At 40.6% G+C, this 13,613-nt stretch overlaps 1 protein-coding gene across 1 annotated transcript in view; it reads left to right on the forward strand.

Moving 5' to 3' along the window:
• LOC142195260 (S-adenosyl-L-methionine-dependent tRNA 4-demethylwyosine synthase TYW1-like) overlaps positions 1 to 13,613 on the forward strand; it is a 119,716-nt gene that overhangs the window by 59,661 nt on the left and 46,442 nt on the right. The window contains exons 11-12 of the mRNA XM_075264883.1: positions 1,700 to 1,809; positions 9,037 to 9,214. Of these exons, the coding sequence (XP_075120984.1) occupies positions 1,700 to 1,809; positions 9,037 to 9,214 (288 nt within the window). The remainder of the gene's footprint in view (positions 1 to 1,699; positions 1,810 to 9,036; positions 9,215 to 13,613) is intronic.

Genomic DNA, 13,613 nt, shown 5'->3' on the forward strand with positions numbered 1-13,613 from the left:
ACAATTTATTTTCAGGTTTCATTTTAATTTTCCATTTCCGTCCCATACTGAATTTTTTCCATCTTTTTAGTATATTGTACAGAAAACAAAATAGTGCCATTATGAAGAACGGTTTGTCCTGGGGAAAAAAAAACAAAAACCCTATGGCTTTGGAAGGTGGAGAGAAAGAAATAAGAACTGAAGATCACTGAGTCTTTGAGGGGTTAGATGGAAACCTTTTAGGAGTCTCTTGCAGCCCTAAGCACACCCAGCATAAGGTACTGAAGGGCCCATTGCAGTGAGCCATGCTTGGCTCTTGAAAATAAAAAGAAACTTCTGCAACTTTTTAAAGAAAACAGTTTTAAAAAGAGGCTGGCGCCAAGAGAAGTGTGTGCTGGGCGACCCCCTCTGCCCCCTCCTCAACCAGCTCTGCTAAATTGACAGTTCTGTACCTATACATAAACTAGAGACCAGTCAGTCATACTGCAGTGTTTGGGTAAAGAGCTTTGTCAATATAATAAAGTCACATTGTATATATAAGGTAGACACACAATTCTGCACCTGAAATGTAACATATTTGAGCCTGAATAGTCAGCAGTTTTCGTGTCTCGGCAGATGAGGATTTTTTTTTTGTGTGTGTGTGTGTGTGGTTTGTTTTTTTTTTTGCTTTAATGAGATGTTACTTTAGGTTGCTTACTTCCAGTGGACAGGATGAATACCGATAACACATCGCTATTGAGATGCTACGGACCTATAAATAATTCAGTGCTAGTTAGTTACCTCCTGGTCTGACAGTAGCTGCCGGGCATATTTCTAGTAACTAGCCCTGAAAGTTGCTCCGTGTAATGTTTTTCAGAGGCCTCTGGTAACGTGGCTTTCTGCAATATTTCTCAACTCCTGATAATTCTGGGAGAGTGCCATAAAGACATCTGATCTGATAAGAAAACCAATAGTTCACTTGTAGGACACATTGATTAATACATGGTTGGCTGAGACAAGCAGAAGAATGTCTCCTTGTTCTTTCAATGTCATCTTTCAACAGCGTGTCATGGCTTTCTGTAGCGCCTCCAATATGAGACTGGTTTGTCAAAAGCAGGAGCATTGACTTAAAACCTGATCCTAAATGACTGTAATTGTATTTTGCCTGAAATAATCTATCATTTTGTTTTAATCAGTGTAGTCATTGCCATTAATAAAGATGATCTAAGTTGAAGATTGAGAAATTTGCTCTTTCAGGCATTTTGTAGGTGTATAGGCTTTATGCTTTCATTCTTTTTTGTTCATTAAGCATAATTGGCTGGATTTTAACTACTTTTTCCTACATTTTTCAAGTCTGTATATAAGGTGCCTTTATTTTCCTTACTGCAAAGTATACCAAGTAAATCCTTTTGCCTATTGGGGCACTGTGGCAGGCATAGGATTAAAAGTTCTAAAAGTCTTTTAGCTTCCAACCAGTTTTTCACTCATCAGCCCTCTATTGGAGATGATCAGTTGTTATGTACTACACTGTATTATATAGATAATAATAGGGTAGATTTCATTTTAGAACCTAAATGTCAGGTGTCTGAAGAGTTGGACCCCTACAATCTGATACTCTTGGCCTATCCTAAGGATAAGTCCTCATATACCACTTTTCTTACATCAACACTGAACCAGAGAATATGCTGCCTTTTTTGTTGGCTTCCTACTTGTAAATTTGCCCTTTTCTTTTATATCTCAGGCATCATACCAATCCAGTGGGAACTGAATGGCGATGGAAGATGGACAAGCCTGAGATGATTTTACAGGAAGCCATTGAAAATCATCAAAACATGATTAAACAATTTAGAGGTATGATGTACTTCAGCATTTCTAGCTACGCTAGTTACATAATGTGTGTATATGGCAGGTAAACCCATTGCTTTTTTTATGGACAAATTTGGTGTTGGTATCTGATCTGGTATTTTTTTTTATCCCCTCTTTATACTGACTGCATCCACACACTTACCTTTTTTTAAGGTGCAGGATGTATATCTCTGGCCTAGGCCACAGGTTTCATGCCTCTGCTACATACATAAAATATACACATTTAGACTCTTTTCAAAGCTACATTGCAGATTGTATCATTAATGCTTTAATAAAATGATTTGCATGCTGCGTTATTTCTTCTTTAAAATGATATCAGTTTCATTGTTCCACACCTATGAGCAGAACAATGTAATTGACTATGGGTAGGTTCACATCACATTTTCACTATATGCCTCATGCATGTTCTTAAATGGATTCATGGGCAATATATGTGTTGTGAACCTAGCTTGACACATGTGAACACAGTTACGCATGCATATACACATTATACACACAGATGCATTACACATTAAGCACAAATATACTTATTACTCGGGCATATACAAGTTACTGCAGACACAAGCTGTACATGGGCATGCTCACGTTTACCACATGCATACACTACCACATTGTGTACACACACTGTTTCCTGTGACCCCCATTATGCAGCAGTGCGTTATCACTATCCTGCCCCATCCTAGAAGAGGAGTACAGAGGACTCACTCCCCCTCCCTTCTTCAGGATCACATATGGTGCTTTCTTATTACAGTATGAGAGCTCCATTTTAAGGGCAGATTTGCTGCTGTTTATTGTACTCCGCAGCCCTGCTGAAGTGAGTTGTTGTCAAAGCTTTGCCTTCAGTCATGGCTGGGGACTGTTTAACTCTGATGCTGGTATGTTAGTGTCAGCCATACTCGCCAAAGAAGGCGGCGGGAATGATTTATTACCATCCTTATCTTCCCTATAACTGTATACACAGCGCTGTTAGGTAGTGCTATCCTAGTTGCCCATAGCAATTAATCAGAGTGACTCTCATTTTGTATTTCGCTCTTATGATCGGGTCACCTACTTATTTTATTGACATTACACTTTTCTTCCCCCATAAATAAGAGATAATTGTGTTAAGTCACACCAGTTAAGTTGATTTTGGAAGGGTGGGGGTGAGGCAGCCCATTTTATTTAAAAATTTCTTCCATCAACGTTTTAACCGGCTATAAATGTTAGTTGACAGCTGCTGTCAGCAGATTTTGTTGAAAACGTGTAACAAATCCATGTTAGAATTGGAAAGGAAACTCTGGCCAGAGCCAAAGAGTTAAATTTTGTTTGCATTCCTTAGAACATTGTTATGATGGATTTGCAGAAGGTCTGGAAGCACTAAATCACTTCCAACATGTAGTTAATAGTGCAGTCCCCCATATACATGTAAATGAATGCTCACTGCCTCATTACACGTGATATTTCCTTCCTTGCTCTGATGAATGTGTGATCCTGTGTGACCAAACCATAGCTGGAACCGAAGAGTTATAGCATTGTCCTGTATATGTGGAGTAGCCGTGATAAACATGAATTAACATTATAAGGCTGCAAGTTTCTTTGCTTTCTAACAATGTGGATTTCTCCAGTGCCGATAAAAGCTTTTAAATCAGGGCTCAGACACATGGTTGTATTACTGATTTTATTTGCACAAATCTTAGTAGGCTTCCATGGAGGAAGGTGACTCTTCTAATGTGTCTCTGATTTTATTTCATAGCGTGTGCTGCTTTTTCTTTTTCACTCTGTAAACGCTGATACAAAAATTGTGGCACTCACATGGGTACGCAATGGAGAGAAAATAAGCACCGAATCTCCTTAAATACCCAGGGTGACAAGTCTCTGTCTGTTGGGGTCTCTCCCTTGGGACCCTCAGAATAGCTGTTCTGTATACTACATTTGAATGAATTGGTCGCTTATGCACCTTGCATAGCTATTCAAGTGCTATACTCCACTATCTCTAACATTCCCATAGACATTAAGTTATGATTCTGGAAAAACCTCGTTTCTATATAAATAGACGTTTCTATATAAATTAACTGGGTATTAACAGCTGGGTGTTCCTTACAGTTTCACAGTGTTTGGTCAATGTTAACTTTGTCTGCCTGTAGTGAAACACCCCTTTACAAGAAGAATGGCAACACCCATTTGTCAATTTGTTCAGCAATTTCTAGGAAGGATAACAGAACTCTCTTTCTAAGAAAATATGTTCCAGAATTATGAGGAATTCAGGTATTTACTGAAGTAGACAATTGAGGAAGCATGATGGGCGCTCTTTAACCTAAATCCGTTACAGGGTTTCTTAGATCCTCTTCCAGTAGGATTGCAGTTAATTAATTTCAGAGCTGATGGTTAGGATTATTGAATTATGTAAATGGAGCTCATTACGGAGGCTGCTCCACATGCAGAAGAAATGGTTTGTGTGCTTCCTTGTAAGAATAACATTGAGAAATCTCTCTGGAGTCGCTGATGACAGAACAGAGCCACAAATCTGCAATGGCATGACTGTACAGCCATAAAGAATGTAACTGTTCTGGGATCTGCCTTTCACTGGCTTGTGAAATTGGATAACTTGCTTCCTGAGGGGCTCTTTCAGCCTGTTAGGGGTATTAATAATTGTCAGGGAGATGTACATTAGTGTAACAGATGAACAGTGTCTTATTGACTAGATACTCGGTTTGGTTGCAGAAGACTATATAATTGATTGGTCTTTTCTAGTGATTTTTTACTTTAGCTTGCTCTTTATTCCCAGTCCACCTCAGCAATGCTTCTTTGTCTGGGGCCTGCCGACACTGACTGAAATCCAAGACCTCTGCTCCATCTGTTTTTATGTAGTTCTTTTGCAACTTAAAATTGAAAATTGCCAGCTTCTGTTTTTATGATGTTGGAGTCCTGTATATTATTTTTCTCTAGAATTTTTTTTGAAGTTGTATGCTGTACAACCTTTGAAGGTGTGGATATATGGCTGGAAGCGAATGCATGCAGGACTGCAGTTTACCTAGTGCCACCACTCCTACAGTGTATAGAGCTGAGTACACTGTATACTGCTTATAGGATAGCTGTGATGCCAGAAAACTGGAACTAGTCATGTGAGTGGGAGCAGAGCTGTTTCTGGCCGTATATCTAGTATATGACTACCAGCAGCCGAAACGGCTAATTTGGATTGGTTCTAGGGTCGGACTAGACAGATCTGTTACTCCTGACCTATCTTGTAGGTAGGTCATCAGTATCAATTCTCTTCAGGTCCTGGGCAACTCCTTAATTCTAGCAAATGAACATAAGCTGTCCCAGTTTTCGTATTCTAGACATCTTCACTGCCAGTTCTAACTGTAGTTACAGTATTTTATGCCCTAGGAACCACTTTCTGACATATTTTATTACTTGAAGTGGAATCCCTGGAGTTCATTTTTGTTTTAAAGAGCACCCATTATCTGGGTATGAGTATTGCTCCAAAGAAAATGGCCCCCATAACTATTCTGGTTTTATATGCCGTTTGGGCAAATTTATCTAACTTGCCATAAGAGTCGGGTCCATACTTTCTAGGTAAGGAGAACCTATAATGCCATACATTTTTCCGTTACCCTCTACCTTTCCTAGTGTTATACAATATCAAAACTGTGTGAGTTTGCTAGTAATCACAACTATATCACAAGATATCAAAGATACCACAACTGTGGGTGAAAACTCTGTATATAAGGCCCAGTTCACATCTGCGTTTGGATTTCGGTTTGGGGAGTCAGCTTGGGAACCCCCGAACAGAAAACTATACCCATAAAAAAGTGGCTACCTGGAAAACCCACAGACCCCATAGACTGTAATGGGGTCCATGTGGTTTCCGCACAAAACATGTTGACAGAAAAGTGCTGTTTGGTATTCCATTCGGGGAGTCCACTTGGAGACTCCCCCCCGAACGGAATAACGAAAGTATAGATTATAATGGGGTCCACGTGTTTTCAGCGCGGTGTCCACACGAATCATGCAGAGTGAAAAATGCTGCAGAATACTCCTCTTCTTCCGGCGGTGGCTTGTAACTTCTGGGCCTTGGGCAGAGCAGACTGCGCATGCCCACAGGCCACGAGAAAATAGCCGCTTGCACAGTATTGTAAGCGGCCATTTTCTCGTGGCCTGTGGGCATACACAGTCTGCTCTGCCCGAGGCCTAGAAGTTACAAGTCACCGCCGGAAGAAGAGGTTGAAGAGGATGCTGCTGACAAAGATGGAGGCGGCGCTGGAGAGAGTTCTCTCACAGAATTGGGGATGCCCCCAGTGCTTTTTGAGCCTTGGGGCCCACCCCTAGTGCTATGAGAGAGCTAACGCTAGGTTCACACTAGCGTTCTCCTGTCCGTTCTGAGCTTTCCGTCTTCTGCATGCCAGAAGTCGGAAAGCTCAGACCGGGTATGGCCGTGAGCGTTTTAGGCTCTCTGCCGCGAAACCGGATTTTTTTATCCGGACACAGAGTACTGCATGTCCGACACTGTCTCTGGATTATAAAACCCGGTTTCGCGGCGAAGAGCCTAAAACGCTCACGGCCGGACATCTCTCTCACCCATTCAAATGAATGGGTGAGAGAGACTCCTGCAGGTTTCCGTCTCCTGCCTCTGTTTTAGGCAGGAAACGGAAACCTGAACTACGGAGACCCGAACGCTGATGTGAACGAGCCCTAATTTGCATACCGAGAGAAACCGGGATTGTAGGCGAACGGCGGCGCGGAGAAGACGACGAAAGGTGGGAGAAGAATAGCCTTTCTTAAGGCTATTCCGACATGGTACCTAGAAAAAATTGTGTGTGAGTGATAGGATCCCTTTTAAAATTTACATCTAATTTTTGTTCTATATGAAACTGTATTTGGAGCAGAGGGATTTTCTCTTGGAACTTATTTTGTCTGGGTATGGTTTGGGACCACTTATTGTTTTATGTGACCCTCTGCGTAATTTTAGTGTTTTAAATGGTATGTTCTTGTATACAATAAAGACTGTTAAAGTTAGAGAGGATGTGCATTTTTTCCAGTCACTTATTTTTACTGGGATTCTTTGGTGGTGCTCATCCTTAATGGTGGTTGTGACAAATTGGAATTGTATGCACTGATTCCGGTTGAGGTGTTTTTCCTTGGCTTCAATCATACCAGTCCAAAATGGAAGATGGTCTTTTAAATATGTCATTCAATGCTTTATTGTGAATCACAGAAGCATATTAATGTTTCGCACATAGGCTTCTTGTTTGCAGTTTATTCACCACAATAAAGCATCAAAACATATATTTGGTGGTGCCTTGGAACCTTATTGCCTATTGTATATTATATATAGAGATGTCTTGCACAAAGGCAAGTGTAATAGCCAAGTCATGTGTCTATGTGTATGGAGGAGTCTGAAGAAACGGCTATTGGCCAAATGATGGTACGGTTAACATCTGTCTTAGTTGTACAGGCACTTTTAGCCTCAGCTTTGACCTACCAAAATGACATTGTTGTTCAAGCTGTGATGTCACTGTTCTACAAAAGGGACCTCATGTGTGTGGCTTCCCAGAGACTACTTGTTTATCATGTTTAAATTCATTCTTTCCATTATGGCTATTACCTACTATTTATAGAGCAGCAAATTGAAATGTCATGGTTCGCTATAATATTTCATTACAATCTTTATCTTCGTGTGCATTGTAAAAATTGAATTTGTCACAGCAAGAGAACAGTGCAAGATAATATTAGAGTTAAGGAACTAAAAATCGTCTCGACTGGCTCGCTTGTTATGTGCATAGTTCTTTATCACCATTATTTGAGAAATATTTTCCCTTTTATTTTTGAAGCGGGCTTCCTCTTCATTTTCCAATGTTGGCATTTTCGCCTGTGGTGTAGCCGTGGCAGGATGCATTGCATTCCGTTGCAGCTTCCCGCTGCTGATTAGGACCTGATGAATGGGCCTAATCACCAGGGAGTCTTGAGCCGCGGACTACATGGCTGAATCTGCGACAAAATGTGCGGAATCCGCCTCAAAATCCGCCTGCAAAAAAGGCTCCCATTCATTTCAATGGGAGCTGCTCGCTTTTTTTCCCCCCGCTAGCAATTTTTTTCAGCTAGCGGGAAAAAGTGGCATGCCCTATCTTTCCACAGCTCTCTCCCGATTAGGCCTATTCATTTGGGTCTAATCAGGAGCGGGATACCACGACTGGATGCCAGTGCACTGCATCGGCATCCCGTTGCAGCTAGGTGCGTGGAAAAGTAGCCCTTAGGATCTCTGACACAAATGTAGTACTTCATTAAATATGCTAAACTTGTTGATTATTGTGCCAGGGTGTTTACTAGAGAGTAAATATATTTATTTGTTAAGCTCTGCTTTATATAAAACTTGGAGCAAGTAAACCTTTCCTAATGCCTCAATGAAAGATCCAATTCTTTTTGTATAGGGGGCATATTAATATCTGGAGTTAAAAACTCACTGGATCTTGTATGCCAGAAATTCCTCATTGGAAGGCATTATATCAGAATTTTTGCTTAGTGTCCATTAATGGGACCATATATGTTTTGATCATCACACTGTCATAGAAAAGCATATGAAATTAAATTGGTGAAGCTATGTCTTACCAATCTGCCTAGAAAAAAAAAATAATTGGATTTTGCCAGGTCTCATATTATGAAACTATTTTATACATCTTGCAATTCGTGATCACTAAAGTGCAATGTAAGGCTCAATGGCTGATGTAAGTTTTTGTTGGAGAAGTTAGAATAACAAGAGGTCTCAAGCTGCTTTTACTGACTCTTCTACCACTTCTTTTTATGCATGATTTTTGCCAGCACAATGGCTGGAACAGAATTTTGTCATTGCATTTATACCTGTTTTTAGGTGCAGCTTACGTAACAATATTGTTCAGTTTGCCATTTGCGCCACAATTTAGAGCCATTTCTGGCCAGGATTTAAACAGACTTCTAAAAGGCTACTTATGCCACTAAGACCCTGGTGTATGGCACATACAGTCAGAATGACTCCACTTTTAATAAATGTGGGCCTTTTAGAATATTGTAAACTTTTTGCTTCTAATTCTGGTTGCGGAAGCAGCTACGCTAGATACACACAGTGCTCTTTCAGTACTGTTTTTTTGCTTGAAGCCTTTTTTTTTAGGAAGAAGTAAATAAAAGTAAGAACAGAAGATAAGAAGTCTAGTGCTTGTATTGCTTTGCTAACAACGGTTGTCTCTGTCTTTGTTCCTGCAGGGGTACCTGGTGTGAAAGCTAATCGATTTGAGGAAGGCATGGCCGTCAAGCACTGTGCGCTGTCTTTAGTAGGGGAACCAATTATGTATCCGGAGATCAACGGCTTTCTAAAATTACTTCATCACAGGGAAATCTCTAGTTTTCTAGTGACAAATGCCCAATTCCCAGAAGAGATAAGGTATTTAAGATCTTCTATTGCCTGATTTACATGATGGCTATTTGATATAAGATAATGGCGTTTGGAATGGAAAGCTTTTCATTCTTGATAGATGGTTCTGTTCCCCGCAGTGTTAGTTGCATTGCTTAGAAACAAGCATGGGCTAGAGTGGTTTGCCAAATGGCTATCTGTTGTGTATGGCCAGCTGTATTCGTAGGAATTGCTTTGATTATGATACCATATATGATATAATCTGGAAAGAAACTGACGACGAGCTAACCCAAGCTACTTGTTTTCTGGAAAAACCTTATGTAAAATCTTCTGGTTGCCTCATGACTGCTGAAGTAACACATCCTGCTTTTGAATGACTTTTTATATTGATTTAAAAGCTTCCTTTATGTAATATATTTTATGCAGTTCCATTGAGTAAACCATCCCTTAAATATGTAGATCAAAAAGAAACTTCATATAGTAACACAATATTCAGTCATTTGCAAACCTTTATTACCCTTCCAGTTTTCTTTGAGCTGCGGAGATGAATTTTGGACATTTGTATTCATTTTATCGTTTAAATGTTGCTGTCCTTATTACGGTTATGCTAACAGCATAAAGTAAATCTGTTTGCGTATAGTTTTATGAGCCCATTAGGAAACAAAATGCTTACTGAACGCTCAGTAATATTCATTCCACCTTGCATACATTGAACTTCTTTCTATAGCAAAGATTTTTTTTTTTTTTTTGCACTTTACTGGTAATGTACTGCTCAAAAATCTATATACAGAATGAAGCAGACTTCTAAGAAATGCAGCTTTCCTTAATGTCAGGTACCCATAGTACCCATAAATAGAGACTTTTTTCACAAGGCCATCCTGGTAACTGACTAGAAGTACAGGTGATCTCTTTGCAGGGCAGACCTGATGATATCATCTGTTAATCCAAACGTGGAAGTTATAAAATAAGATAATCCTTTAATAGTCTCACAATGGGGAAATTTCAGTGATATAGTATCATTGATGGTACAGTAATATATAACAAGAGAGAAAACACATACATGCTCATGGCAGTTAGAGAAATCCTAGGAATCATAGCAACTAAAAAAGAAAGAAACACAGACACACTGCAGTATCATTTAGTTCTCTGTGCGGAGTGATGTTAATAATACAGCCGAATGTGGTTGGAGAACATGAGGAGGGGGGGGGGGGGTCACAGTATGTAGATATAACAGCCAAAAAACGTTGTTTTTTTTTTGCAGAGGTGGGGGACATATGCAGCTCTCATGATAACATGTGGCAGTTCCTTTGGTAGGTAGTGAGATCTCATGCTCACAGCTGATAGTTCGGTATCTTGCATAAAGCACTATTGTCCATTAACCACAAAAAAAATGCCCCAAAGATCCTTCATCACAAGCCCTCCTCCTCCTTTCTTCTCTGGGCAGTAGAACACAGTGGTAAGAAGTCTGAAGCCATCCAGGTAGACAGGGCGCTGCTTTCTTGCCAAGCTTCCATAAACTCATGGGGTAGGTGGGTGATGGTAGGTTCCCAGGTTGTAACAGAGTCCCACATGTCCACAGTAAAAGAAAGAAATACCAGTCAGCTGTAGGCATCTTCCCACATCAGCAATAGACACCAAAAATCATCTCCTTGAAAGAAGAAGTCCGCAGTTTCCTGCAGGTCTCTCCTCCAGCTTTCTCTGCCTCATGGTGACCATGCTGTCCTTAGCTCGTGGGGGATGGTAACAGGCACATGTGCACACAGGAAAACTCCAGGACTTGAGTCATTGTCCATGCTTTAACAATAGAAACAAAAGGAAAAAAAATACTCCACAGGGTCTTCCATTCGATTTATAGTTGCTAATTCATAGTGCTAGTTTGCTTAGTTAGAGGATTCTTGAAGATACAGACAAAAAGAGTGAAAAGGAAAGACAAAGGTTGCTCTCAGCTTGGAGCTCTGTATCGAGGCAGCCACTCAGTGATGTAATGGACTGTTTGGTACCGGTTCTGGAAGTCAAAGAAGGCGGAGTTTGTAATTTACCTAGTCTGTTAATCTGAGATGTTCCTCAGAGAGGTCTCTGTTCTGTTCATGGTCAAGGTTTCAAGGGCTACCTGCGGGATGTGATTTTGGTGCTATTAGGAGCAGAATGGAATGATAGCATTCCGAGATCTAGAAAGCAGTGAAATATTGATACAGAAAGTATATTGGAAAATTGTAGAACTTTTTATTATGCAAACAGTAACTTTTGTGTCTGAATATTGGTCTTAAAGTGGATAGCCCCTCTAAATATGTTATGTTAGTGGTTAAACCCTTTATCTGTTCTTTTCACCATGTGCTGTATTTAACACGAGAAATTCAGTGTCCTCGCTGCTTTGAGCCTATACTTTCTGGCCTGCACAAATCATACAGATGAGAGGACTGCACAATGTTATGCTTTTTAGCATATAACGAAAAATAACAATTTGAGTATAATCTTGCAGTGTAGTTTGTATTTGAGGTTTTTTTTAATTTTGGTCTTTACAGTTATATTCACTGAGAAATCCTAGGAGGACTCTGATGCACTAGTATAAAACTTAACTTTTAATAAGATAAATAATTAAAAATGTAGTTCAGAACAAAGAGTGGTCAATCTTTCTTTGTCACACTCAAGACCAACATGATTGCCGTAGCAGATCAAATGCCTATGGACTTTGGCATACCACTCCCACTCACTGCACTCGCAGCAACTAGGGGGAATGAAAATTCAATCACAGGGATAGGGATAGGGGCTTTGACCAATAGTCATTAATGTCTAGAGCTAGATATATACTCTAAAGCAGGTACAGACCTCTAGCCCTTTCCTCCCTGTAAATACCATGTCATAGCTAATCCAGTGGGAGTGTGATCAAATAGCATGGGATTCCAAATAAATGATACCGCCTTCAACACAGCACTTGCACCTGAGGATACTGGCCTAATGCCACACCAACAGGACTCATGCCAGATGAAAAGCTGAATTTGGATCCATTAAACTCCCCACAGAGAAGCTATATATGACAAGTAGCTAAATAGCCCTGCCACCATTCAAATGCCCAACGCGTTTCCACTATTCAAAGTATCATCAGGGGCTGTCTCAGGGTATTTTCTGCAACAGTTAATGCCATTGCTGGGAAATAAATTGTGTAGCGTGACCGCAGCGTGACCGCTCTGATGTCGGCGGTAACCGGCAGTTATCAAACTGGGTAGAGTGTTAAACCAATACTATTTTTGAGTAATATAGCAAGTATAGTCAATCTGTTCATTTAGGCCTTTTGGTTGTAATGTATCTAGCCTGTATATCCACTCAGTTTCTTTACGTAGCACTAGATTGTCCCAGTCGCCACCCCTCCTGGGCGGCTTAACTACCTCAATCGCTTTAAACCTGAGGTCCATAATGTTACCTCCATGATATCGTACAAAGTGCCGTGCCACTGGTGTATCACGTTCATTTTGGATATCACAGACATGGTCACGAATCCGTCGTCTGAATTGCCTTATAGTTTTCCCTACATAGCCCATGCCACACGGGCATGTCAGTAGGTAAATCACACCCATTGTAAGGCAGTTAGCAAAATCTCGACACCTAAAGCACTTGCCCGTAGAGGCATTCACAAATTCCTTCGATGTGTCAATAAATTCACAGGCAGTGCAATTTCCACACCTAAATGTACCCGACATCTTACTCCTACCCAGCCAAGTCTCCTTAGCGACCTCTGGTACCAAAAAACTGTGCACCAGCCTATCCTTCAGGCTTTTACCCCTCCTATAAGTGACCTGGGGTTTAGACCCTACTACTTGGCATAGATCCATATCAGCCTGAAGGATCCGCCAGTGATTATGGAGTACTTCTAGTACCCCCCTATGTTGATCATCGAAGGTACCCACTATTCTCATTATTCCCTCCTCTTTCTTTTTATCCTTAGGAACCAACAGATCTTTCCTATCAGTACTTCTCGCTTTCTCATAGGCTTGTTTAATGGTATCAGTGGGGAAGCCTCTTCCTTCAAACCTGCCCGATAATTCCAAGGACTCTCTCTTGAAATCCTGCTCTTCCGAACAATTCCTTTTGACCCTCAAGAATTGACCTACAGGGATCCCCCTCTTTAGAGGGACCGGATGATAGCTATTCCAATCCAATAAACTGTTCGTAGCAGTCTCCTTACGGAACATTGTTGTTGCAATCCTTCCATCTTTCGCTCTGGACAATCTAAGATCTAAAAAACTCAGGGTGTGCCTATTGAATTCCGATGTGAACTTTAAACCTAAATTATTCACATTAAGCTCCCCTACAAAGGATTCAAATTCCTCCTTGGAACCTCGCCACAGGATGAGCACGTCATCAATAAATCGAAGCCAAAGCTCGATGTTCATAGCCCATAATTGGTTCTCCTCTGAAAAAACTACGGTCTCCT

The sequence above is a fragment of the Leptodactylus fuscus genome, chromosome 2 (assembly GCF_031893055.1).
Source record: "Leptodactylus fuscus isolate aLepFus1 chromosome 2, aLepFus1.hap2, whole genome shotgun sequence".
NCBI lineage: Eukaryota > Metazoa > Chordata > Amphibia > Anura > Leptodactylidae > Leptodactylus > Leptodactylus fuscus.